General features: G+C 57.0%; 2 protein-coding genes across 6 annotated transcripts; one reads left to right on the top strand and one right to left on the bottom strand.

Moving 5' to 3' along the window:
* The first annotated feature begins 257 nt into the window (after positions 1–257).
* On the top strand, positions 258–14,229 carry EXTL1 (exostosin like glycosyltransferase 1). Its single transcript, XM_080800406.1, has 11 exons — positions 258–1,251; positions 6,953–7,043; positions 7,312–7,419; positions 8,485–8,604; positions 9,197–9,329; positions 9,527–9,633; positions 10,455–10,544; positions 11,335–11,421; positions 11,813–11,973; positions 13,173–13,344; positions 13,502–14,229. Exons 1-11 carry the CDS (start codon positions 479–481, stop codon positions 13,670–13,672), a joined length of 2,013 nt encoding a protein of 670 aa, XP_080656532.1. The 5' UTR covers positions 258–478; the 3' UTR covers positions 13,673–14,229.
* Positions 14,230–16,061: 1,832 nt separating this feature from the next.
* On the bottom strand, positions 16,062–23,772 carry SLC30A2 (solute carrier family 30 member 2). Of its 5 annotated transcripts, none has more exons than XM_080800407.1 (8): positions 23,474–23,688; positions 22,597–22,817; positions 21,758–21,904; positions 20,881–21,034; positions 19,993–20,149; positions 19,080–19,185; positions 17,801–17,935; positions 16,062–17,307 (listed from the first exon to the last, which is right to left on the bottom strand). In XM_080800407.1, the coding sequence occupies exons 1-8, from the start codon at positions 23,521–23,523 to the stop codon at positions 17,162–17,164; spliced, it is 1,116 nt and encodes a 371-aa protein (XP_080656533.1). In that variant the 5' UTR covers positions 23,524–23,688; the 3' UTR covers positions 16,062–17,161. The 5 variants fall into 5 exon arrangements, with proteins under 5 accessions (XP_080656533.1, XP_080656537.1, XP_080656536.1 ...); XM_080800411.1 differs by having other exon boundaries at positions 22,597–22,699; positions 23,474–23,602; XM_080800410.1 differs by having other exon boundaries at positions 16,071–17,366; positions 23,474–23,663.

Raw genomic sequence — 23,772 nt, 5'->3', positions numbered from 1 at the left:
CCCCCTTCTGTCCAGCCCTACACCCTGGCCAAGCCACCTCCTGCGAGAGCCCTGACAGGTTCCCCATGGCCTGGCAGACTGCCCGCCTCTCTGCTGAGGCCAAGGTCAGGGGGTGCAGCCAGGAGGGCAGAAGGACGTGGCCTTGCAGTGTGGTCAAGGGATTGCATCAGCCTGAGCAGTGCCCAGGGGCAGGGGGCCCTGCTGCAGGGGCAAAGCCCAGCTTGGTTGTCCAAAGGCCAAGGAAGCAGATACCTGACTGCAAGAAGGCAAGGCCATAAAGTCAGGTCCTACCTGGCTTCCCGGCGCCTGGCTGGTGACTTGCGGTTTGACCTTACACAGGCCACCCGTTCTCAATGGGACTCAGTCTTCCCATCTGTGCAATGAAGGCGCTGAACTAGAAGGCAGAGCCCAGCTCCAGCGACTCACCCTCGAGCCCCTGCTCCTCCTGCTTCCCCCAGCCCTGGCCACGGGTGGCCACATGCAGTCGTGGAGAAGAAAGTCCCTCTGGCTGGCACTGTCGGCCTCTTGGCTCCTCGTCCTTCTGAGAGTCTTCCCCCTCCTCCGCCTGGCAGTGCCTGCCAGACCCCGGGCGGGTGCCCCCCAAGGCTGGCCCCGCTGGCAGGACACAGAGCTCCTGCAGAGTTTCTCCCAGCCTGGGGAGCTCCCAGAAGATGACCCTCAACCTCCTCCAGCCCCCCGTGGTGGCAGCTGCGACTGGGGAGCTTGCTTTGATGTCTCCAAGTGCAGGGGTGGTGGTCTCAAGGTGTTTGCGTACCCAGTGGCTGGACCGATCTCTGACACTCAGCGCGGGATCCTGGCTTCCATTGAGAGCTCCGGCTACGGCTCCGTCAGCCCCGACGAGGCCTGCCTCCTCCTCCTCCTCAGCCTGGAAGCCCCGGCTGGGGAGTGCAGCCCCTTGCCCCAGCAGTGGAACGGTGGAAGGAACCATCTGGTCCTCGGTCTCCACTCAAACTTCTGCCCCCAGACCTTCCAACTGGGACAGGCGATGGTGGCCAAGGCCAGCCCCACAGTGGACACCTTCCGGCCTGGCTTTGACGTGGCCCTCCCGCTTCTCCCTGAAGCCCACCCATGGCGAGGTGGGGCCCCTGGCCAGCTGGGACAGCACAGCCCCCACCCTGGGGTGCCCCTGCTAGCCCTGGCAGAGGAGAGGGGCGGGTGGCGCACGGCAGGCACTGAGTCCTCTGCCTGCCCCCGGGATGGGCACTGTGAGCAGGACCACGGACCTGAGCAGTAAGTGGACCTTTACCTCTGCCACCCCGGGGTGAAGGGTGGGTGGGGAGGGTGCTGGGTGGGAGGGATCTTCAGTGGGAGTGAGCCCAGAGGCCAGGGTAGAGGGCGGGATGGAGATAGGACTGGAGAACCAGCTAGGCCTGACAAACTCTGGCCCCAGCTGCCCCAGGAGGGAGAATCAGGTTAGACCGAGAGAAACTGCACTCAGAAGGTCCTTTGTCACACGGGATATCCAAAGTAGGTTTGGGGGTTCTCCCTTGGGGGTCTGTAAACACAAAAATATGACGCACTCCTACTTACTCTTTTTCTCTTGTTCCAATTCCTCCTTCTCTAATATTTTAACATACATGTCTATTGGGCTCGGTCTGTGCTAAAGTATAAATAATGGTTATAATAAAATAATACTAACTGCTATCATTTGTTTGTGTACCAGACACTAAGCTCAGAGAGGTTAAGGAACTTGTCTGAGGCCATCCAGACAGATAGGGCACAGCCAGTGTTGAAATCCAGAGCTGCCCGTTTCCAAAGCCTTCAGCATTAGAATTCTGAGTTTTAACCAAGGGTGTACGATCAACCCATCAAATGCCTCAGAGCCATGGAGATTAAGGACTGGTCACAGATAGAAGCTGCTCCTGTGTCTAATTTGGGGAATTAATCTCTTAAGGAAACAGCAAATATGAATGAGGTCAGACCAGCAGAAGAACTTCCCACCAGCACGACTGCCTGGAGACATATAAGGGGCATGGTGGCCTGTGGGATGTGGAGAGTTGTTCAGAAACTCCTGTCCCTGGGCTAGTTGGAGTGACAGGCCTCAGGTGATAAAGCAGTTAACCCCTGAGTACCCAAACCCCTCTGCGCCCCTGGGAGGCTGGCAGTGTCCAAAGAGTGGTTGGGCAGGCCGGTATTCCAGTCCTTTTGAGGTTGTCCAGGCCCGGAGCAGCAGCAGGTTCCTTCTCCGTGTGTGGGGCAGACCTGAGTTGGAACCTGTCACTCTGGTGTCCTTCCCTTGCTCCCTCCCTCAGGTATCTCCCTGTTCTCTGCTAGAACAACATGGGCTGTTCTCAGCTCACCACCCCTGCCCCCCACGGGAATTCTTCACGTGGCCAAGCTCCTTTTTTTGCCTCTGCCTCTCAGGGGCTTCTCTCAGCCAGAGAGCTCTCCTGGGAATGCAATTCCTCTACCTCCTCAAGGCGCATCGCCTCCAGGGAGCCCCACAGCCAGAGGTAGGAATGCAATGGCCTCTTTAGCCCACAGGCCCTTCTGCCTGGACCCATTGCTAGCAGGCATCCTCCTCGGAGTGATCTGAAAGGTCAGGGATCCCCCCGACCCCCAGGCCCCTAAAGCTCAGAGCTCAGACAGAGCTCACCTCCACTGAACAAGTTTCTCTTGTTCACCATGGCCCCATCTGACCTTCCTAATTAGACTTTCAGCTGTTCTTGCTTATAGAAGTTCTTTTTTTTTTTTTTAAGGTTTTATTTATTTGACAGACAGAGATCACAAGTAGGCAGAGGCAGGCGGATAGAGAAGAGGAAGCAGGCTCCCTGCTCAGCAGAGAGCCTGATGCGGGGGGGTGGGAGGGGGGCTCGATCCCAGGATCCTGGGATCACGGCCTGAGCCTGGGACCACGGCCTGAGCCGAAGGCAGAGGCTTTAACCCACTGAGCCACCCAGGCACCCCTAGAAGTTCTTCTTTCGGCTGACTTTAATTACTGCACTGGTGAATCTGAAAGCTATTTCGGTCTGAACTTCTTTGAGAAACTGGAAATTAGGGAGCTTCACACAGGAGGCGAACTGTGGACTCGCAGAATGTGTTCTGATGGAACCCAAATTGGCCAGAACTGGTCAAGGCTTTCTCATCCGCCGGGGCCGCCCTCTGAGTAGCATGGTGGGTGAGTTTATTTCCAAAGGGTGATGCCTGGCAGTCTCTGACCGTCCTCTGCAATTTCCCAAGTTCTGTCTTTGGCCTCAGCTCCCCCCCCCCCCCCCGCCAACCCCCACTCCCTGCAGGGAACAGGCCTTGTAATCTCTGGAGTAGCGTAAGCCTCAGTTTCCCTGAGGTGTCAGGCAGCTGCCTGAAGCAGCCAGACAGTACAGGGACAGAAGGAGAGAGGGAGGCCACTAGCCACAGGGCAGCCCCCGGAAGGTGGCCTGAATAAACAATCACTGGCCTGAGAAAGAGGCAATTCACAGTCCCTACCACTATCCCACAGCCACTGTCCCACATTCACTGGGCGGGCAGGGTGGCAGAGGGGGAGGGGAGGAAGCGAACCAGTAGAGCCCGGTGCTGTGCCAGCCCCTTTGCACAAGTCGCACACCCTGCAAGGGAGGCGTTTTCGTTCCCATTTCAGGGAACAGGAAACTGAGGTTCAAAGTGGTGGAGGGAGCCAGCCAAGGCCCTTGGGTGATGAACTCCTTGACTCACCATGGCTTCCCTCGAGTTTGTGATGGGGCGGCTGCGGAGCTGGGCTTCAGCCCTGCACTTCTGGCCCTAAAACCCGTATTTTTCCACCTTCGGTGAACAGTCTCCTGTTACTTTGGAATAAGCCTCCACCCTTTTAAATTGTTATTTATTTATTTTTATGAATAGGGAATTCATTCACAGGGTACAAAATTCCGAAGGCACAAAAGGGGTATACAGTAAACCTCCCTCCCACCCCTGCCTCTGGCCACCCAGTTTTCCTTCCTGGAGCCAAACACCGTTTCTAGTTTCTCTCATGTCTTTTCTGAGGTACTCTGTGTGCACAAACAACGCATGTGTGTGCTCTCCCCCGCTTAGGGTTTTGTTTTGTTTTGTTTTAAAACATAAATTCAATGCATGTTTTAAGGTCTCCTTTGGATCTAGGAGGCACAGTGCCTGGGTCCTGTGGTACTTTCAGGGACCCAGGAAAATTTTGATTTTGATGAAATGATTTTCATTTCTTTGAAAATCAGAAGAAAAAAAACCATACATTTAAGTGGAAGAAAATGTTTTGATATATATGTTTTTAAAGATTTTATTTGACAGTGAGAGAGAGCACTAGCCAGGGGTGGGGGTGGGGGTGGGGCAGAGGGAGAAGGAGAGACTCCCTGCTGAGCAGGGAGCCCCATGCAGGACTCAATCCCAGGACCCTGAGATCCTGACCTGAGCTGAAGGCAGATGCTTAACTGACTAAGCCACCCAGATGCCCCTAATATATAATATTAATGTTTTCATTTATTTTTAAGTAATCTTGACCAAAAGTTGCACACTCCATGAGCTGAGCCAACCAGGCCCCCTAGTGTTTTTGTTTTTATACCAATGAAATTATCAAATGTAATTTATATATAATATCTATGACAGAGAGACCCCAAAGGCCAAAGAGCCTAGGGCACACGGAAGTCACAGTGTGGCCCTGCCTATAACCAGCCCGCAAGAGGGCCCAAGGGAGCCACACTGACTCCATCCTTGGGCACTGAGGCCCTGAGTCTGTGGCAAACACCTTATAGGGTCACAGAACCCTAAGATCTCATTGGTAGTTCCCCTGATGTCCCCTCCATAACACGCACACAGACACACCCACACAGCGGGAAGTGATCGTCTAGTTCTGCTTACTTACCTCTACCCACAGGGATCTCACCATCTCCCAAGGCCACCCCCCGGCTACTGTCAGCCAGATCCATTACTAGAATTTGTGCAGAAACTGACATCTTGGACACCTGGCCCCCGGCTCCTGGGTCTGTCATTTATCACGCACTGAACATCCGTTCACTTAGCAGCCATTACATGCCCAGTGTCAGCCAGGTGCTCTGCCAGGCTGTGGGGATGTGGGCCCCGGCCCTCAGGCTGCTCTGTCTTGTGGGAAAGGCAGGCAAGTTCCCAGTTAGGACCCACATCATTAAGCGGATGGATGCTGTGCAAGCTGCCTTGCTCGCTGGGGACTAGCGGCACAGACCTCCCGTCTCTGAGGGAGTGCTGTGAGAATGAAGTGAGTTACTGCCTCAAAGCACTTCGTACAGTGCTCAGTAAAGGCCGGCTGGCTCATTACTACTGCGGGCACACAGGCTGTGAGAGCAGAGAGGAGGGAGCCATCTCTGGAAAGATCAAGGAGGGCTTCCCAGAGAAGGTGAGGTTTGAGCTTAGACCTTAAGATTGAGTAGGAGGAGGGGCACGTGGCTGGCTCAGTCAGTTAAGTGTCTGCCTTCGGCTCAGGGCATGACCCCAGGTCCCGCATGGGCTCCCTCCTCAGTGGGGAGTCTGCTTCTCCCTCTCCCTCTGCTGCTCCCCCTGCTTCTGCTCTCTCTCCTACTCTCTCTCTCAAATAAATAAATAAAATCTTAAACAAAAAAAAATTATGAAAAAAAAGATCGAGTAGGAAGAATCCCTTGGGTTATAAGGCAGAGAGGGGTGCTCAAGGCTGAGGGAGGACGTACAGAGACACAGAGGAGGGAACAGCAGAGGTTAGTAAGGACTGAGGAGTACAGTTTATTCAGAAAGCTCTTTGGATTATTGGAAGCCTTGAACTTAGGGCTTCTCAGTCCCTTAGGGCTTTGTTGGCGAGGGGAGGAGGGCTGTAGCTGGCTGGTGCTGTGGCAGCTTCTGTTAGAGTTAGAGAATGTTCTGTTGTTTAGCGTGTGAGTTCTTCTAGGAGAAGCCCCGTGGATGCCTGAGCAGTAGAGACAGAAGGAGGGGAATCAGAACCCCTGTGGGTTCTACCCCGTAAGCCGCAGCTCTGGGGTAGTTCAAATAACCCAGGGGCAGGAGTCAGCCTATTTGGTTCTACTTCCAACCTTAACCCTGTCTGAGACCCTAAGCTAGTCCTTGTGTCTCTCTGAGACTCGGTCTCCCCATCTGTTCAATGGTTCAGACTCAGACCAGGCAGGGTGTAGCTGAGGAGGGTCCTGGGACCTCTGGGCCCTATTTGTCAGTCCTACTCTGAGCAGACCTGTGAGCTCAGAGGTCCTGCCCCCTCCACGCCCTCCTCACGCCTCCCAGTAGCTAGGTCATGGGCACGGCTTCCCTGGGTGGGCAGTCGCAGGGAGGTGGCTCTGGGGAGGCTGTAAATCAAGCCCCCCCCCCCCCGCAACACACACAGCCTGAGTGTGGCCCTGGGCTTGGGGGGAGAAAATGGGAGGAACAGAGGAGCCCTGTCCTCTGGGTGAAGGGGCCTCTGGGCAGCAGTTTCCTGTGCGGTTCCAGGCTGGGGGCCCAGCCCACCTCCTGACAGAGGAGCTTTTCATGGGCCCGGGCTCTCTGGATGGGGGGAAGCAGGGCACGGAGGCCACGCAGGTGAGGGCTGCCCCAGCATCTGCGTGTGGCAGAGCAGTGGGAGGCGGGGGCGGGGGGGGGGGGAGGTGCAAACCTGTGCCTCTCCCAGTCAGACTAGGCCTTAGAAACAGCTGGTCCCGCCCCCTCCCATTTTGCAAATGAGGAAACTGAGGTCCAGAGAAGAGAAGGGGGAGATGCCTGAGCCCCCCAAGGGTAGAGGCAGAACGAGAACCCAGGGCTCCTGCCTCCCAGCCCACCGTGGGTGAGGTGTGGGTGCGAAGCTTGTGTTCGTGTCAGTGTTCGTGTGTGGCTGTGCATGTGCGTGAGTGTTTGTTAACATGGGAAGCACAGATGGTGGGTTTGCACACTGTGAACTTGGGAGTGTTGGGGGGGTTGGGGGAGGATTGAGGGAGCCAGGTGGGGTGAGGGGCGAGTGTCTCAGGCCTCACCTGTGGGTACCCCTCCTGTACCTCCTCAGGACCCACCCTGGGGCAACGCTCCCCAATGCTACCTTCTGCCTCATCCCTGCCCGCCATCCCGACGCCTTGCACTTCCTCCAAGCCCTGCAGGTACAACCCCAACCTAGGCGTCCCCTGGCCCTGTCCCCCCACACTCCTGAGCTGGCAGGCTCTCTGGGCCAGGCCCAGGGAAAGGGACCGTGAGCTGCCCACACCCGCACTCACCACACCCTGTGTAGAACAACCCGCTGCCCAAAAAACCGCCTTTCTCTCCTCCGGGCCCCTTGCCCCCAATGGAAGCAGCAGCTAATTTGGAACTGGGGGAGGGGGAGTGTGTGTAGGATGTGACTGGGCTCCCCAGTACCTCCCTTTCCCCCAGGCCGGCTGTATCCCTGTACTTCTCAGCCCTCGGTGGGAGCTGCCCTTCTCCGAGGTCATCGACTGGACCAAGGCGGCCATCGTGGCTGATGAGAGGCTCCCATTTCAGGTAGCTCAGGGCCCTGCCCACAGGGTGGGGACTGGACCTAGGACGTGGGAGAAGCCTGGGATCTCAGCCTCCAGGCTGATCTCAGTCCTCATTCCTATCTCCCCGTGTGTGTATATTCATGATTTTGCTCCAAGCCCCAAGCTTCTGGGGCTCCCACAGGATCAGAGAGAGGCAAAAACTTCTGACGGCTTCAGAGCAAGTCCTGAGCCTTTTCCAGCCTCAGTTTCCCCAATCTGTACAATGGGATACGTTAGAACAGATGATCTCCATGGGCCCAGCCCATGACTCGACCAGTTTAAGGGAAAGCCATAAAAATCCAAAATCTGAGTGCCTCCAGGGAGGTTGGGGTGGGAAAGCAAAATGCATGGTGACTTTTCCAGCTGATGAAACTACTTTTTCCTGACGATGAGAAAACTGCGTATGCCTTGAATCCCCTGAGAAGCGAGAACAGTACAGTAGTTAGTAATAGTAGCTGCCTGCACTGAGCTGCTACCATATGCCAAGCACTTAACATATATTATCTTATTTATTTATTTATTTTTAAGACATTTAAAAAAAATTTATTTGAGAATGAGAGAGCACACAAGCAGGGGGAGGGGGAGAGGGAAAGGGAGAGGGAGAGAAAGAAGCAGACTCCTCGATGAGCAGGGAGCCTGAGGCAGGGCTCCATCCCAGGACCCCAGGATCATGACCTGCGCCGAAGGCAGACATTTGCTTAACTGACTGAGTCCCCCAGGCACCCCTGTATTATCTAACTTAATCCCCACGGCCACCCTATGAGGCAGGTACTGTTATTATCCCCACTTTACAGATGAGGACACAGACTCAGAGAGGTTGAGTAGTTTGTCCACAGTCACATAGTTACTAAGCAGCATTTAGGCTCAACTCTATGCGACCTTGATTATTACCTGGGACTTGGCCAAAGGTGGCTGCTGCTACCTCACTTGGAAAACTGTGGGGAGAAGGCTTCTGGTTCCCAGACTCCAACCTGGGTGGTCCCATCTCAGGGTCAGCCAGAGCCTGACAAGGCCCCATGCCTTCTCCTTTCCTCCCTCTGTGCCTCAGGTCCTCGCTGCCCTCCGGGAGATGCCCCCAACCCGGGTCCTTGCCCTGCGTCAGCAGACCCAGTTTCTGTGGGATGCCTACTTCTCCTCAGTGGAGAAGGTCATCCATACCACTCTGGAGGTGAGGGGGACTTCCATGATGGGAGCCATGGTGCTTGGCTCCTGCCTCATCCCCGTTCCCTCTCCACACCCCTCTCTCCGGACACGTTTTCTACCCTGCTGTTTGGACTTCTCCCCTGCAGGGGTTTCTGGGATGAATCTGAGGCTTGGCTCTGAGCTCTTGGACAAGTTCCTTCTCCAGTCTTGGCCTCAGTTTCCCCCCATCTGTAGAGGGATAGCTCTGGCCAATAGATTTCGAAGCCTGTGCCAAGGTGTCAGCCCGGGTGATGGTCAGTGGCTACCTGGAGTGCTGTGTTAAAGGGGAGTCTGGGTCGGGAAAGAATGTCGCAACTTGTTAGCCACATCTGCCATGAGTGAGGAAGGAAAGGGAGGCAGCAAGTTCACCATCACTGGCCACGTCTGGACACCATCACTGAGTGCCGCCTACTCCGGACTTCTGCACCTGAACCCTTCCGACAGTGATGCAGCTGCTGCCCTCCCAGGAGCCTGAAGAGGGATGGGGAGGGGGGCGGGAGGGGCGTGGCTACGCCAGGTCCAAACTCTCCCAGACCCTGCCCACGACCACACCCGCACAGCCCTCTCTCATTTCACAGATCATACAGGATCGGATCTTTGGAGCACCTGCTCACCCCTCCGTACTGTGGAACAGCCCTCCAGGCGCCCTCCTGGCCCTGCCCACTTTTTCTACAAGCCCCTCGGACTTCCCCTTCTACCACCTACAGCGGGGTATGCCTGGGGATGGGACAACTTGAAGTCCCCTCACCAACTCTTCCCAAGTCTGTCCCAGCCTCAACCATAGAGCCCTGCCATGCCCTTCCCCGATTCACCCACATCTCTCCTGGATCCTGGAGTCCCCAGCTCAGACCACTCTTTAGGGGGTCCTGTCCCCTCCCACCCTAACAGCCTGTGTCTCATTTCCCCAGGCTCTCGGCCTGCCGGCAGGTTCAGTGCCCTGATTTGGGTGGGGGCCCCAGGCCAGCCCCCACTGAAGCTCATCCAGGCGGTGGCAGGCTCCCAGCATTGTGCCCAGGTCTGTCCCCTTTGCCAGTGGGGGTCCTGGGATCCAGGGCGGGGGCGAGGGAAAGGGCAGGGCCCTTGAAGACATCTAGACCCCAAGCGTAACCACATGTTTTGGGGGGAGGCACAGGAGGGGTTTTCAAGGGGTTTTCACTGCCCTCTTTTTTAAGTCCCAACATTCTTGTTCCTTTCCTCCCCTCCCACCCACCCCCGCAAAGGAAACTGATGAAATCATGTAAAAAGCAGGTACCCCTTGGGGCCACTGGAGAGGTAAACAGGCGATCACGCGTGTACTCACCCATCAGTCATTTTCTCAGTGCCAGGCCCATGGGGGTGATGCTGAGGACTTAGAGAAAAAGCAGGAAAGGATTCTGCCCTGGATTCAGATTCAGTTAGCACTTCCCGGCACACACTGTCAGGTGTCACTTCCAGAGAAGCCACATAGCCTCCTGAGGGGACTTACAGGGAAGCAAGCCCTTAGCTCGTCCAGGGATAGACAGAGCAGCTCCACAGAGGGGACTTTGAGCTGGGCAGCGAATGATAAAGGACCAGAAGAGATCGAAAGCCTTTGAGAGAAGTTGGGGATGGGGCAAGGGGCCAGGACCCAGGCTAGGGGCTACCACAACTGACTGTCCCCAGTTCCGATGCTGTAGGTAGCTACCTTCGGGTCACACCAGAATTCCTGCCTTCCTGATGCCCAGAGGTAAAAACAGGGCAGCGAAGAAAGGACCATGGCTCCACGTAAACTCTCCCAAACTCAGAAATACAGCTGCTCTCCCAGCCTGAACCAGGAAATACAGTTCCTCTCCCAGGAACACCCCCTTTTCCTCCTAGATCCTGGTTCTCTGGGGCAGTGAGAAGCCACCCCCTTCCAGGTGGCCCAAGACAGCAGTGCCCTTGACAGTCCTGGCAGGGCAGAGGAAGGTGAGGAGTTGAGGGGGGTCGTGGGAGGGAGGACTCCAGCCCCCGCATGCTGGGAACTGGGGAAGGCACACATGGGTGCTTTGCTTGAGCCCGAGCCAGATCTAGACTTCCCGTCGGGCCCGAAGCTGGTCAGGAAGTCGCGCCTCACTTGTCCCTTAAGGATCGCCCCAGGTGGACTGCTTGTGCCGTGTGGGTGCAGCAGAATTCCGTGGAGTGGACTGTGGGCTGTCTGACGTGGGTCTCAGCTGCGGGCCCGATAGAGATGATCCTCTCCCATGCCTGGCCCTTGTGGGTTGTGCCTCCAGAGAGCTGGGGTTTTATGTGATGAGGGAAGGCAGAGGGAATATGTTGGCTGCCATGGATGAGCCAGAGGAGAAATGTGGGGTCTTGAGGAAATGAGGACAGATGGCAGCAAACGGAGCCAGAGGAGGGTGGCTTCTGAGAACCGGGGATGCTGGGAGCCCCCTGCGTGCTGTGTGGCTCTGGGCAAGTCCCTTCATCTCTCTGGACCTGTTTCTTTCAAAGGGAGGATGTCTGACAGCCCCTCCCAGGGTTGAGGTGAGCATGTGATGTGACAAGAGGAATCCCGAGGGGTCGAAACTGGAGGGTCCCCTGGATACCTTCTGCCCCTTCTGCTCCGGGTCCCAGGTCCGGGCGGCCCGGCTGTTGTCGTGTCCTGCCTTCTACACCCGCGCGCCGGGGCTCCCACTTCGTGGCTGTGTAGACCATCACGGTGGGAGCCCAGGGAGGGTTCCACGGCTGAGTCAGCCTCACCTCCCTCCCACTATAGGCCAGTGACCGCTTCTTCCCGCACCGAGCCCTCAGCACGGATGCCATCCTCAGCCTCGATGCACAGAGCAGTCTTACCACAAGCGAGGTGAGGACACGGCCCGAGAGGAGCCCAGGGCAGAGGGGGACGGAGACATGTCAGATTCCCAGAGCAGGGAGGAGCCGAGGACCAGCTCCCCGGTACAGCCTCCTGCTTTTGAAACCATCCCCCGGGAGCCTGTCAGCCTCCTCCTTCGTCATCTAGCAGAAGCTTTCAGCAAACTTTTAAAAACAGTTTTCAGCTCCCAGGGGGAAAATCACTGTTTCCAGCTCCCCATTGGGAACCCCCACCCCACCCCAGCCCAGCAGTCCTGGAAACTTTCATGCACGCACGTCCTCTTCCAAGTCCCCTCAGCCAGGCTGGCCTGGCCTCCATGTCTCTAGACGTTCCCAGCCAGTCGGAAAGTCTCTCCTCATACCTCACTTCAGTATCTCCACAGGTGGACTTCGCTTTTGTGGTGTGGCAGAGCTTCCCGGAGCGGATGGTGGGCTTCCTGACATGGAGCCACTTCTGGGATGAGGCCCGGGGTGGCTGGGGCCACACTGCCGAGAGGGCCAACGAGTTTTCCATGGTTCTCACATCAGCTGCCTTCTACCACAGGTACAGATGGCCGGCCTGGCACTGGGAGCCGAGGGCCAGAGCACCTCGCCTTGATCCTGGGCAGGGCGGTGTGGGAGTGAGCGCATCAAGCTAGGGCCTAGAGACCCAGGTTCTGGGCTCATATCTGCCACATCCGAGTCGTATGATGGGCTCTTGTGAGGCCTCAACTTTCCTTGTCACCTCACAAGGCTGATGTGATAATCCCATGAGAAAACCATATGAAGGCCTTGGCACACAGGTGGCCAATGAGTGGTAGCTAGTGTCATTTTAAACAGAGCTGGGCAGAGGGTAGGGATTTGGGTTTGGTCATGGTGATGATGGGAAGAGAATGGTCCTGAAGACTTTTTAAAAAAAGATTTTATTTATTTGACAGAGATCACAAGTAGGCAGAGAGAGAAAAGGAAGCAGGCTCCCCACTGAGCAGAGAGCCCTACGCAGGGCTCTATCCCAGGACCCTGGGATCATGACCTGAGCAGAAGGCAGAGGCTTTAACCCACTGAGCCACCCAGGCTCCCTGCCCTGAAGCTTTATAAATGTGTGTGTGTGGTGGGCTGGGGACTGCCCCATGCCTTCTAGAAGTTGACTGAAGCACCCATCTTTGGAGTAGGGACTGAATTCTGGAAGGCCCCTTTAGAAGGGTTCCGTAGATGTGTTTAAACCAAGTATGTGTGACCTGGAACCTCTAGTAGGTTTACCCAGGAGCTCTGCGAGGGAGTCTCAGCAGAGTGAAGACTGCCCCTAAGGTCTGCAGGGCTGGCCTAGGTTGTTCTAGAAGAAGGCTGAGTGGGGCAAGGCTCACCCTGAGCAGCATCAGTCTGGTTAATCCACAGCCTTCCTGAAGCTGGTCTTTGGGGCTGCCATTTTTTATGGCCTTGGAACCCCCACCCCATTCTGGCTGAATTCAGACCTCAGAGGCCAGGGTGGTGGCCCCATGGAACTATAACAGAGGGGGCAGGGAGGACACCATGCACCGCAGACAAACCCCCAGAGTGCAGAACAGCAGAGAGAGATGTGTATTTCTGGTGTGAGCTCTCTGAGGTGGCCAGGGCTGGGTGGGGGTGGGGAGTAGGGGCGAGCGGGATTTTCTAAGGAGGCATGGGGATTGAAGTCAAAGGGAGAGTGAGGTCAGGAGAATGGGGCCTGGCAGGGAGAAGTAGTAGGTAAATTTGACTGCAGCCCCTCCCTCTCCCCTTGCCCAGATACTACCACACCCTCTTCACCCACTCCCTGCCCAAGGCTCTGAGAACCCTGGCAGATGAAGCACCCAGCTGTGTGGACATCCTGATGAACTCCCTGGTAGCAGCAGTCACCAAGCTGCCCCCTATCAAGGTGCCCTATGGGAAGCAGCGTCTGGAGGCCAGCCCTGCCCTGGTGAGGATCCAGGGGGACAGGTTGGCACTGGGAGGGCGCTCGCCGTGGAAGGGATTCCCTCTCACTAACCCCAATCTTTCTTTGCTGCAGGGTTCGGGGGCATGGGGGGGTGGGTTTAGAGGACAGAGACCTCCAACGCGTTTCCCCTCCCTCTTAGGCACCTGGGGGCCCAGACCCGCAGCCGCCTGCCCAGGACTGCATCAATCAGATGGCGGCTGAGTTTGGCTACATGCCCCTGGTCTCCTCTCGCCTCCGTCTGGACCCAGTACTGTTCAAGGACCCGGTCTCCGTGCTGCGCAAGAAGTACCGCAGCCTGGAGAAGCCCTAGCATGGACCAGCAGAGCCCCCAGTCCTGCTCCGGGGGTGGGGGTGGGGGTGTGCGGGCGCTGCTCCTGCAGGGGCGTTGGGAGGGGCCCAGCCCCCTCCCTTGGGACATCTGGAGAGCCAATCAAGGCTGCCAGTTAGCCAACACGACAGGTCCCTATTAGCGAATCAGCCCAATGCCCGGAGCTGCGGGGCATCGCCCCACCCTCCAGTCCCGCTGCTCGGCAGGTCACAGGTGCAGGGCCCTTGCTCTGGGACTGTGCCCTCAGCCGTCATGACCCTATGCCTGGAATGCCTTTCCCAGCTTCTCTGCGGGAGCTGACTTTTACTTGTCTTTCAAATCTCTGCCTCCTACACGGACTTGCCTGACCCCCATCCCCAACCCAGATCCTCTGCTCTTTTACAGCCGAGTGTTCCCCACTGTTCATGCTGCTTTGCAAAGTACAGTCAGGCCCCAGGACCAGCCTGGAAGCCCCGGGAGGGCAGGGCCATGTCCTCTTCTCTCTGGCCTGGCAGGTGCTTCACAAATATTTGACGAGCAGATAAAAGACCTCAACTGCGTGCCTGGCCCTGTGCCGTAGTCGAGAATGCAGACAGTGTGCCAAGTGAGATAAAACTCCGTCCTCCCCCACCTTCGAGGTTCTCAGTCCGGCAGTAAGGCAGCCACCCGCAGATGCCTGGGTTGCCAGGCGCGATCTTCGCACAAAGAGGCGCCGAGAAGCCAGTTTCGGGGCTTCCTTCCCGAACCTGGCAGAGCAGGGGCCGGAGGGGAAGAAAGATGGGAACGCCGGGGGTCCTGCCAGCCCAGCCCAGGGCTCTGCATTACCGAACATGACCACTAGAGGTCAGCGCCGCCCCGCGCTCTCTCTTCCGGGAATGGGAACGGAGTTCTTAGCGCCCCTTCGGTCAAGGGGTGAACCGGCAAGGGGCGAACCGGCAAGGGGCTGTGGAGTGTTGATGGGGTGCAGCCCGAGGTCCGAAAACTGGGGGGAGGAATTTGAAAGAACAGTCCCACTCCTTTGGCCCACATACTCTGGACTAAAAAGCCATTTCTAGGTGGACTGGGTGGGAGATGAGGTGGTCCAGAGCACCCTGGGCGGGGGTGGGGGGGGAGGGACTGTGGAGTGGGGTAAGGGCTGCTGGGTTCTCCAGGGTTCATCCACCTGGAACTGGAATTATCACTTCCGAAATAAAGCGCATGTCCTTGCCCCCTCATGCTCGGGCTATAAATAACCCCTACAGCAGCTGTGTGGGGGAGGGGGGAACTCAGGGCTCACAGGGCAGTGGGGTGACCCTAGAGAGGTGGGGGTGCTGGGTCCAGCCCAGGTCCAGGGTGTCAGGTGTTTTCCTGCTTTGACGGCCTCGCAGCTTTGGAAACTCTCGTGACTAGTTCACCCTGGCCAGCCAGAACATGCTGTCCCCCAGGGATTCTCCAAGGCCTCCCACCCCCATCCTCCAGCTTGACCTCTCGCCCCTGGATGATTTGGGTCCTCCCTGCAACCAGTCACAGCTGGGGTGCAGAGAGGACTCTCCCTTGGAAGGCATGGGGTTGCTAGATTATTGAGGTGGACGGGGGCCTGGGAGTTAAAGAGGAGGGAAGGCATTCTGGCCCAAGGTCAAGAGCAGTTGAAGGTGGGTGAGGAAGCACACAGCTGTGGCCCAGGCAGCCTTCCCAGGGCAGGGAGGGCTCTGAGTGCCAGGCCCAGCAAAGAGAAAGAGGCACACTTCCCCTTCCCACTCACAGCTTCAGCACCCAGACACTGAACTGCCTGGGCATGGCCTTACCCATGGAGGGCACTGCCAGGCCCAAGGGCTCACACTGTACCAACATGCAGCCCAGAAGGTTTTCAGCTCCTGCTGTAGAGGGAGGCCTGGTGAGTGAGGCAGAAACCCCAGACCTGCTTCACAGTGGCTGTGTGACTTCAGAGACTCAACCCCTCTGAGCTTTCATTTTCTCATCTGGAAAAGTAGACCCTCTTGAGAGGTACACAGCCTCTCAGGATCCAGGTTCCTGGGGCTTGGAGGGGAGAAGGGGTCTGATACCCCAGAGAATGGAGCAGAGCAGAACACAGCCATCAGCAACCCCCCGCCTCACACTTCCAGGCCACGTGACTTCCCACAGATTTTGAGGGGCTGAAGAACCCACTGACCTTTGTCACAGGTAAGCCTGGATGACAATGCCTGAAAGGAATCAAGAGGTTATTTCATAGATGGGAAGAGAGAAGCACAGAGGAAGGCAAGCGACCAAGCCTTCCTCATCCTGCCACGAATCAGGGCAGAGGCAAGACAAGTCAGTGCTGCCCCTGGGGAGGCTAGGGAGCCCACCTGGCTCTTTGGCAAGGTGGCCTCGGGCTGCTGTCTTTCCAGCATGATGATCAAAGTACGTACTTTTCAGGCAACACCAGGTGCTTAACAGACTTTGGTTCCAGTCCTCACAACAACCCTGTGAGGTAGGTTCATTCTTAGTCCCTCGTTCTCTGAGACCTAAGAGCCACCTAATGAGTAGGGTGGCTGCTTTCTCTGTGAGACTAGGGACAAGTCTCCCCTCTGCATCTTGTCAACACAAGCAGCCCCTAATTCAGGAATCTACATACACCTCAGGAAGCCAATGTCTCCCATCCGTTGTACCACCAACCCCTCTTTGTCCTCCGTCCTCAAGTTCTGAGCAGGTCAGGCCACACCAGCCATAGCGCTGGCCACAGAAGTCAGGCTCTGAGATCCCTGAGACTCTATCAGGACAAGAGAAGTGGGCCAGGGGCTGTGGGGCTCTCTCTACACCCCCCCAATCACCTGGGGCAAGGGAATCATGGTGTTGGGACAGGGTTCCTGGGCTGGGAGAATAAGGAAAGAAGAAACCGGCCAGGTCCTGACATGGTCAGAAGCCTCCTCCCTCCAGGAAAGGGAAATGTGGCTCAGAGCTGACATGACTAAGGCACAGGCAGGCCTCAGGGGCCCGCTGGTTTCCCACCTCAGGGGGACAGGTCGGAGAGTGCAGGGTCTTCACAACTCCCAACCCCCAAGGCCTCCTCACACCACAGCATTAGAGGCAGAGGGAGAAGGGCTTCTTCACAGATTCATAAGGCAAAGGCCAGACTGACATGAGGAATAAGGCAGGCAGACAAGAGGACGTTGGAGCCGGTCTCCCCTCTGTCCCCCCTCACTGTGCTTCCCTGCCTTTCCAGAGCCTGGTGTAGGAAGGCATTAGGTGAGAATTAGGCCCAAACCCAGCCCTGCCAGGCACCAACCCAGAAGCTGGAGGAGCGGGGCCATACTAGCTTTACACTTGCTGCGTCTCCATCCTTAAACTGGCTGTCTAGTCAGATGGGGGAGGCAGGGGATAGTTCCTCCACACTCAACACAGAGCAGAGGTCAGGAGAGGGACCCGCTTTATAACACAGCCAGGGGAGCCCGAATCCCAGCTGGGCCTGGGGGACACTCAGCCCCACCGGCTGCAGGTCCTTGTCCATGCCTCCGCTGGCACCTGGCCAAGCAGTCAGTCCGAGGGGCCTTGGCACGCCTGACAGTCCTTCATGTCCTCCGAGTAGTCTTCAATCTGGATGGTCACAGTGTGGAAGTGGAACTTGCCCTGCAGGCGGGTGCTGGCTGCCTTCAGCACAGCCTGGCCATCTGCATTCTGAGCTAGGGGCAGAGAGGACACACCAGGAGAGGCACTGGACAACGATTTACTCACTCGGGCCCTGAGGAACGATCAGGAGCCTAGCTCAATCCCTACCCACAGCAGGACACAGTACAGGCATCAGGGAGCACCCCTCGCCCAGTCCCACCCCTTGCACCGGGCCACCCTCTGGTTCCCGCAGCTGGCACAACCCCTCCAGAGCAGGGGCCACCCTGGCTTTAAGGCTGGGAATCTTGGCCCTGCCCCCTAGGCACTGTCAAAGCCTGGGCAAGTGACCTGACCGCCCAACCCCAGCCCCGGCCTCAGTTTCTTCATCTATAAACGGGATTGTGATGACCAATTGAACAAGGTCTATAAAGCACTCCGCGTGGGGCCAGGTTCAAAAGCAGCAGCTCGCTCGCTGCAGACTCATGAGGCCCTCAGGCGCTTTGGGGATGGCCCCAGGCTTTGGGCAGCCTCTGACCCTCACCCGCCCTGAGGATCCTGGCCACTCACCGATGGCGATGTGGACAGACAGCACGGGCTGGGCCACGGTCAGGGCCCAAATGTGCAGGCTGTGCAAGGCTTCCACCCCTTCCACCGACAGCAGCAGGTCCCGGACAGCCGTAAAGTCCACACCCTTCGGGGTCCCTGAGTGGGGCGGGGATAAGGACTGAAGGAGCCTGCTCCCTCCTGCCCCTGCTGGTTTCTGCAGTTCAAATGTCATCTCCTCAGAGAAGAGCGCCCTGGCCAGCAGATCTGACGTTGCCCCCACACCCCAGATGATCTCCATCATACTGCCCTTCTGTATTTTCCTCTTCACACCTGACACTGTCTGAAATGACCTTGTCAGTCCCTTCCCCATGTCCCCCTCTAAAACGGAAACTCCACGAGCACGGGATAGTCTGCTTTGTTTACTGTTGTATCATCAGTGCCTAGAACAGTGCCTGGCCCAGAGCAGGTGCCCAATGACTGTTTTCCGGAACAAAAAGGAGAAGAAAAGACGGAAATCGGGGGACCCCCGCACCCACACGGGCCATCAGTATCACCACTTGTATCTGGGGCTGTCACACTCTGGGGGAAAATGCTCTGAATCGCAGCCAGACACTCCTGCTGACTCCACATCAGCACCCAGCTTCGGACTGGACCCTGGCCACACACAGCTCCAGGGTCCCACGACCCTGGGGCACAAGAAAGCCGGTGACTGTGGCAACTCAGGGTGGACCATTTGCCAGTGCAGAAGAAGCTCCCCCCCCCCCGCCCCCAGCCGAGCCACGTGCTCCCGAGCAGAGGCCTCAGAAAGGAAGGCAACGAGCTGGAGGGGACTGGGGAGTCTTGTCCAACACCCACCATCTTTTTTTCCTGAGCCTCAGTCTGCCACTTGTGCAAAAGGAGGCAGAATCCTCGTCCCTCTCTCTGCCCAAGGGGAGGCAGCTAGAGACTGCAGAGGTGTATGGGGGAGGGGTGGAACAGCTGTTGGTATAGACACCACCTAGAAGTTACCTGACTAGGCAGGGAGGACACACCCCAGCAAGGAGGGGACACCTTGGGGCTAGAGGGAAGGGAAGGATCGGTCTGGTCCGGGTCATATTTCCAGGAATAGTCACACCTGAGGGCTCTAGTCGATGCCAAGACAGGCCTGGGGCCCCAGGAGGTTTTCCAGCCTCTGCCAGGCTCCAGACCATGGCTCCCTGCCAATGTGCTAAGACTCCCCTGCTCCCCCCACCCGGATCCCCACCAAACTTGTTAGTGCTGGAGAGCCCAGAGCAAAAGGAGAGCCCCAAGCCCAGGTTACCTTCCATCAGCACCAGGATCACATCTCTCAGAATGGTCAAGGTTGTCCCCAAGACCAGGATGGAGAAGAGGAAGGTGCAGATGGGGTCTACGTACTTGTACTCTGGCTACAGAAAAATGGGAAAGCAGAGCTGCGGCTCACCGCCCAATACATCAGCCTCTCTCTCCCTTCCCACCCAGCGCTGCAGTGGGGAGAGGAGCTCTCTGCGGGGTGGGTACAGGCCTCACCCCGGCTCTGCCTCCCAGTTCTCTGCCTTTTATCCTGTGCCCACAAGAACAGGAGAAATCACAGCTCAGGATAAGACAGTCCCTTCCCACCCCTCCTTGCCTGAGGGACTGAAGTGTAAACAAAACTAAAAGGAATCCTAGACACCAATGGTCCACCATCTCATTTTATAGATGGAGAAACAGAATGAGTGAGTGCAAGGGACTATCCATCACATGGCTCGCAGGGGCTGGAGCCAGGCTTCAACCCCAACGCCTGGCTCTTTCCACTGTACCACTCTGCCTCTGTGCGGTGGGCAATGCATCAGCAGCCCACAGGCCTGGGGGTCTGAATCTGACTCCACAACTGCCCAGCTGTGTGACACCATCCAAGTCACTGAACCTTTCTGAGCTGCAGAAAACACCACCGGCTGCTCTTCAGGATTACTGTGAAGATCAGCGGTGCTGACACTTGGTAGGCACTGGGTAAATGTTCCTTCTCTCTCCCCACACAGCGGGGAGGGAGCTAGAACCTGGGAAGGGCCATGTGTAGAGACATGTAGAGACATGTTCTATACTCTCCTGCCCACTCCCACCCCCCCCCAGCCTAACTGGGGGCCATGTGTAGAGACATGTAGAGACATGTTCTATACTCTCCTGCCCACTCCCACCGCCCCCCCAGCCTACCTCCCTCTGTCCCCAGCTCTGACCTTGAAGTATAAAATATAGGCCGCCACCAAGATGCCTATGCTCTGCAGAAAGTCTCCAATCACGTGGATAAAGGCAGCTCGGACACTGGGGTTCTCCTGCTGCTGGCTGGGGTCGTGGCTGTGCCCGTGGCCAGACGGGTGAAGAGTCAACCCCATTCTGCAGAGGCAGAGACAAAGCCAAGGGCTCACTGACGTAGTAGGGAGAGGCCCCCCAGTAGGGCTGGCCTGCCTATGGGACAAAAATCCTCATCTTCAAACTGCCTGTTCCCTGTGCCTGGTGAGGATCCCAACCCCCATGGCCTTGGTTCAGAGCACCATGGGAGAACCGGCTCAGTTCCAATGCCAGGCTAAATCTGGGCACACAGAGGCCAAATCTCAGGACAGGAGGGCACCATGGAGGTCATCTTGTTCCCCCCACCCTTTCACAGAAGGGGAAACGGAGGCCTAGAGAGGGAAGGGACTTGCCCAAGACCACTGAGCCAGGAGAGGAAGCCCAAACAAGACACCCATGTTCCACATACTCTGCCTCTCACTGACACCAATTTTAGGCCCATCGGCTTGAAAAAGAACTTGGATTCTGCCCTTAAAGACATCTGCTCCTGTAAGAGCTAGACCCCTTCCCATTTGAGGTATGAAGGCTCCCTGTTTATTCCCGCACACATATGGTGGGGAGGTGGCCGAGCTGATGCTGCCCCAGACTCCCAGCTCTCAATGGCTTCAGCCTAGGCCTAAGGCAGAACTGAGGTATTCCAGGAGCCAGAACTCAGGCCACTAGGGAAATTCTCATCCTGTGGCCTGTGCATGGGCTCCTTCTGCTGAGAGCAGGCATGCAGAAATGCATGTGGAAAGTGGGAGGGAGGACTCACAAGGAACGGAAGCGATACTCACATGATATTCACCGCCACAGCGCAGCCGGACGTGATCAGCATGGTCCCCCCTTCGATCTCATAGTCCCCAGAGATTAGCCGCTCCACTGCCAGGAACACCAGCACTCCAGTCACGACCCAGATGGACAGTACAGAGAGCAGGGCTCCCAGGATCTCTGAGGAAGAACCCAACACCCATCTTAGCATGCGGCCCTAAGACTGAGGAGACCTCCCCAGCCCTCCACGATCCTCCCGCCCCATCCCTGCAAAGTCAGGGTCTGGAGCTACCTGGGCTCTGCCGAAGGTATGGCTAGCATGGTCACGCCTTACCTCGCCACTCATCTGTCAGAGGACGTCAGAGCTAGAAGGAACTTAAGTCACCTGGGTCAACCCTTTTTGTTTTACATGTAAAGAAACTGACTTACTAAAATATATACCTATTGCTCAGCTGACAAACTGAGGCTTCTGAGGAGAGACTGGGGCATCTCCCACCAAGAAGAAAATGACAGTGCGGCCCAGAGATGAACTAAAGGGGGCTTAAAGCCTCTATCTTCCAGTAGGCTTTGCTGACCTTTCCCTGCCTGAGCAATTATTCCACATGGAATTATGTGCAGAGTTAATGCCATAGTCATTTGTTCTTGAAGTCTGGCCACTTCATTTCTTAGAAAGGTGAACTCTCCTTCCCTGCAGACTGGAGGTTCCCAGAGGACAGGGGACCAGGGCTCCCCCATCAGACTGGGAACTACCAAACGACAGAAGCTAAAACTGACATTCTCTTCCCCACCCCAAGTCACCCTCCTGGCCTCACTCAGGGATCTACCTGTTGTAGCCACGAAAGACCACACAGCTTGACCTGGCCCCTCTTCCAACCCCATTCCCACCCCAACCAGGGTCCTCACCAGCTCGCTGCCAGCCGAAGTTCATCGTCTTGGTGGCTGGTCGGGAGGACATCCAGAGAGAAAAGAGGCTGACCAGCATGCTGGCAAAGTCAGTGAGCAAGTGGGCTGCATCGGTCATGACCGCCAAGCTGTGAGCTAGGTACCCACCTGCAGGGGCAGGACCCGAGATGGAGGAGCCTTATCAGCGACCCATGGAGCCAACTTCTCAGACTGTGTGTGCAGCAGGCAAACCATGGGGTCTGGAGAAAAACCATGGATATGGGACCTCTCCACCCATTAGCTGTGTAACCATGCACAAGTCACTAACTTCCTGTGGGTCTCAACTTCTATCTGTGAAATGGGACTGACACGATCCATTGAGAGGGGAATTGTGAAAATCAAGTTCAAATAGGGCCTGTAAAGCATAGGAGGCACTCAGTAAATGCTCTTTCCTTCTAGGCATCCAGGCCATCCCTTACACACTGGTTGTGCATAATCTTATAGGATTACGTAATCCTAACGTGCCTCCATTTCATCATCTATAAAATAAGAACAACACCCATGACAGTATGAGCGTGTCATGAGAACTGGACGAGGTAACCTGTATGTAAAAGACTCAGCATAGTGAATGTTCAATAAATGGGGCTATTAGTAGGTTCTTTTTAATTAAGTAGGCCCCACACTCAATGTGGGGCTTGAATTCAGGACCCTGAGATCAAGCCATGCATGTTCTGGGCTGAGCCAGACAGATGCCCCAAGGCTATTAGTTAATATCACTGGGAACATCCTGGAGAAAAAACTTTTGGATCATGAGACTATCCATGCACCCAATTTCGTTTAATTAGCACAAAAGTTCTTACCAACGACTTCCCCAATCATGAACACCAAGCAGATGGCAGAGGCCACATAAAGCTGTCGCCGGGCCCGCTCCTTCTTGGGGTCGAAGTGATTGCCAGGACCCTTCTGGGCATGACAGTAATGATTACTCTCAGTGACTAGCTCAATGGCCTGCAAGTCCAGGCCAGATGGGGGCAGAGGGATCCAGCCAGTCCCCTCCTGCCATAGAGATCCCGTGTAAGACCTGGCCAGAGAGGATGGGAGAGGCCCGACTCAGCTCTGAGTTGGGGGCAAGGAGGCCGGACTCCAGTCCCATCTCTCTATGGGGTCTTGGCAAACGTTCCCATGCGTCCAATTCAAAGAATAGCTAAGGGCACTCCAAGCTGAGGAGTGACCAAAAACTCGTGTTTGGAGTGGGGTGCTTGGGAAATGACCAGTCCAGGAGTCTTGAGGTCTTGGCCCAGAGTGTTCCTTCCTCCCCCACCCCACCCGGGTCAAAGACGGAGAAGGAAAAGACCTTGGGACGCGGCCAAGGGGCAGGGCCAGTGCAGCTAAGCACCAAGGAACAGAGCTCACGCTCAAGGAGAGCAGACGCCCCTCTCGAGCACTAGGGGACACAAGGCCTCCCAGGGCGGAGCTGCCCCGGGGGCAAAGTGCCGGGTCAAGGGCGGGGCTCCAAGCATGCGACTGCCCACTAGTGGGCAGGGGTCAGGATCTGTGCTCAGCCGTGGGGGGCGGGGGAGGGGGGGTGGTCCCCCTGTCCAGATTCGATTCCCTCTTTTCCCTCTCCTTCCCCGTCCCAGTTCAAGCCTCCGGCAAAACCGTCCACTGTAAACGGCAAACCAGGAGATGCGTCCGGAGCCGCTGAAATCCCCGCCGCTCCGCAGACTCTCGCCTTACCGGGCTCCCGGCCTGGCGTCCACCAGATGCTGCTTCTCCGTGGGCTCCATGGGGCCCCGCCCCCCCCCGCGCTGGGTCCCGGAAGGCGCGCGGCCGCCGTGCCCAGTGCGCCCTGGAAGTTGCGCGCGGGACGCTGCGCAGCGCGCGCCCACCTGCCCGGAGGGCCCGGCGCGCCGCTCCCCGCGCCCCTGCGCCCGCGCCTCCCGCCCGCCTGCTGCTCCGCGCGGCAACTCCCGCCGGCGCCGCGCTGGGGGCCGTCCCGCTGCAGCTCCGACCGCTCCGGCCGCTCCAGCCTGTCC

This window comes from Martes martes (genome assembly GCF_963455335.1).
Source record: "Martes martes genome assembly, chromosome: 4".
Classification (NCBI taxonomy): Eukaryota; Metazoa; Chordata; class Mammalia; order Carnivora; family Mustelidae; genus Martes; species Martes martes.
The sequence above is the reverse complement of the archived record's forward strand: the minus strand, read 5'-3'. Positions and strand labels throughout refer to the sequence as shown.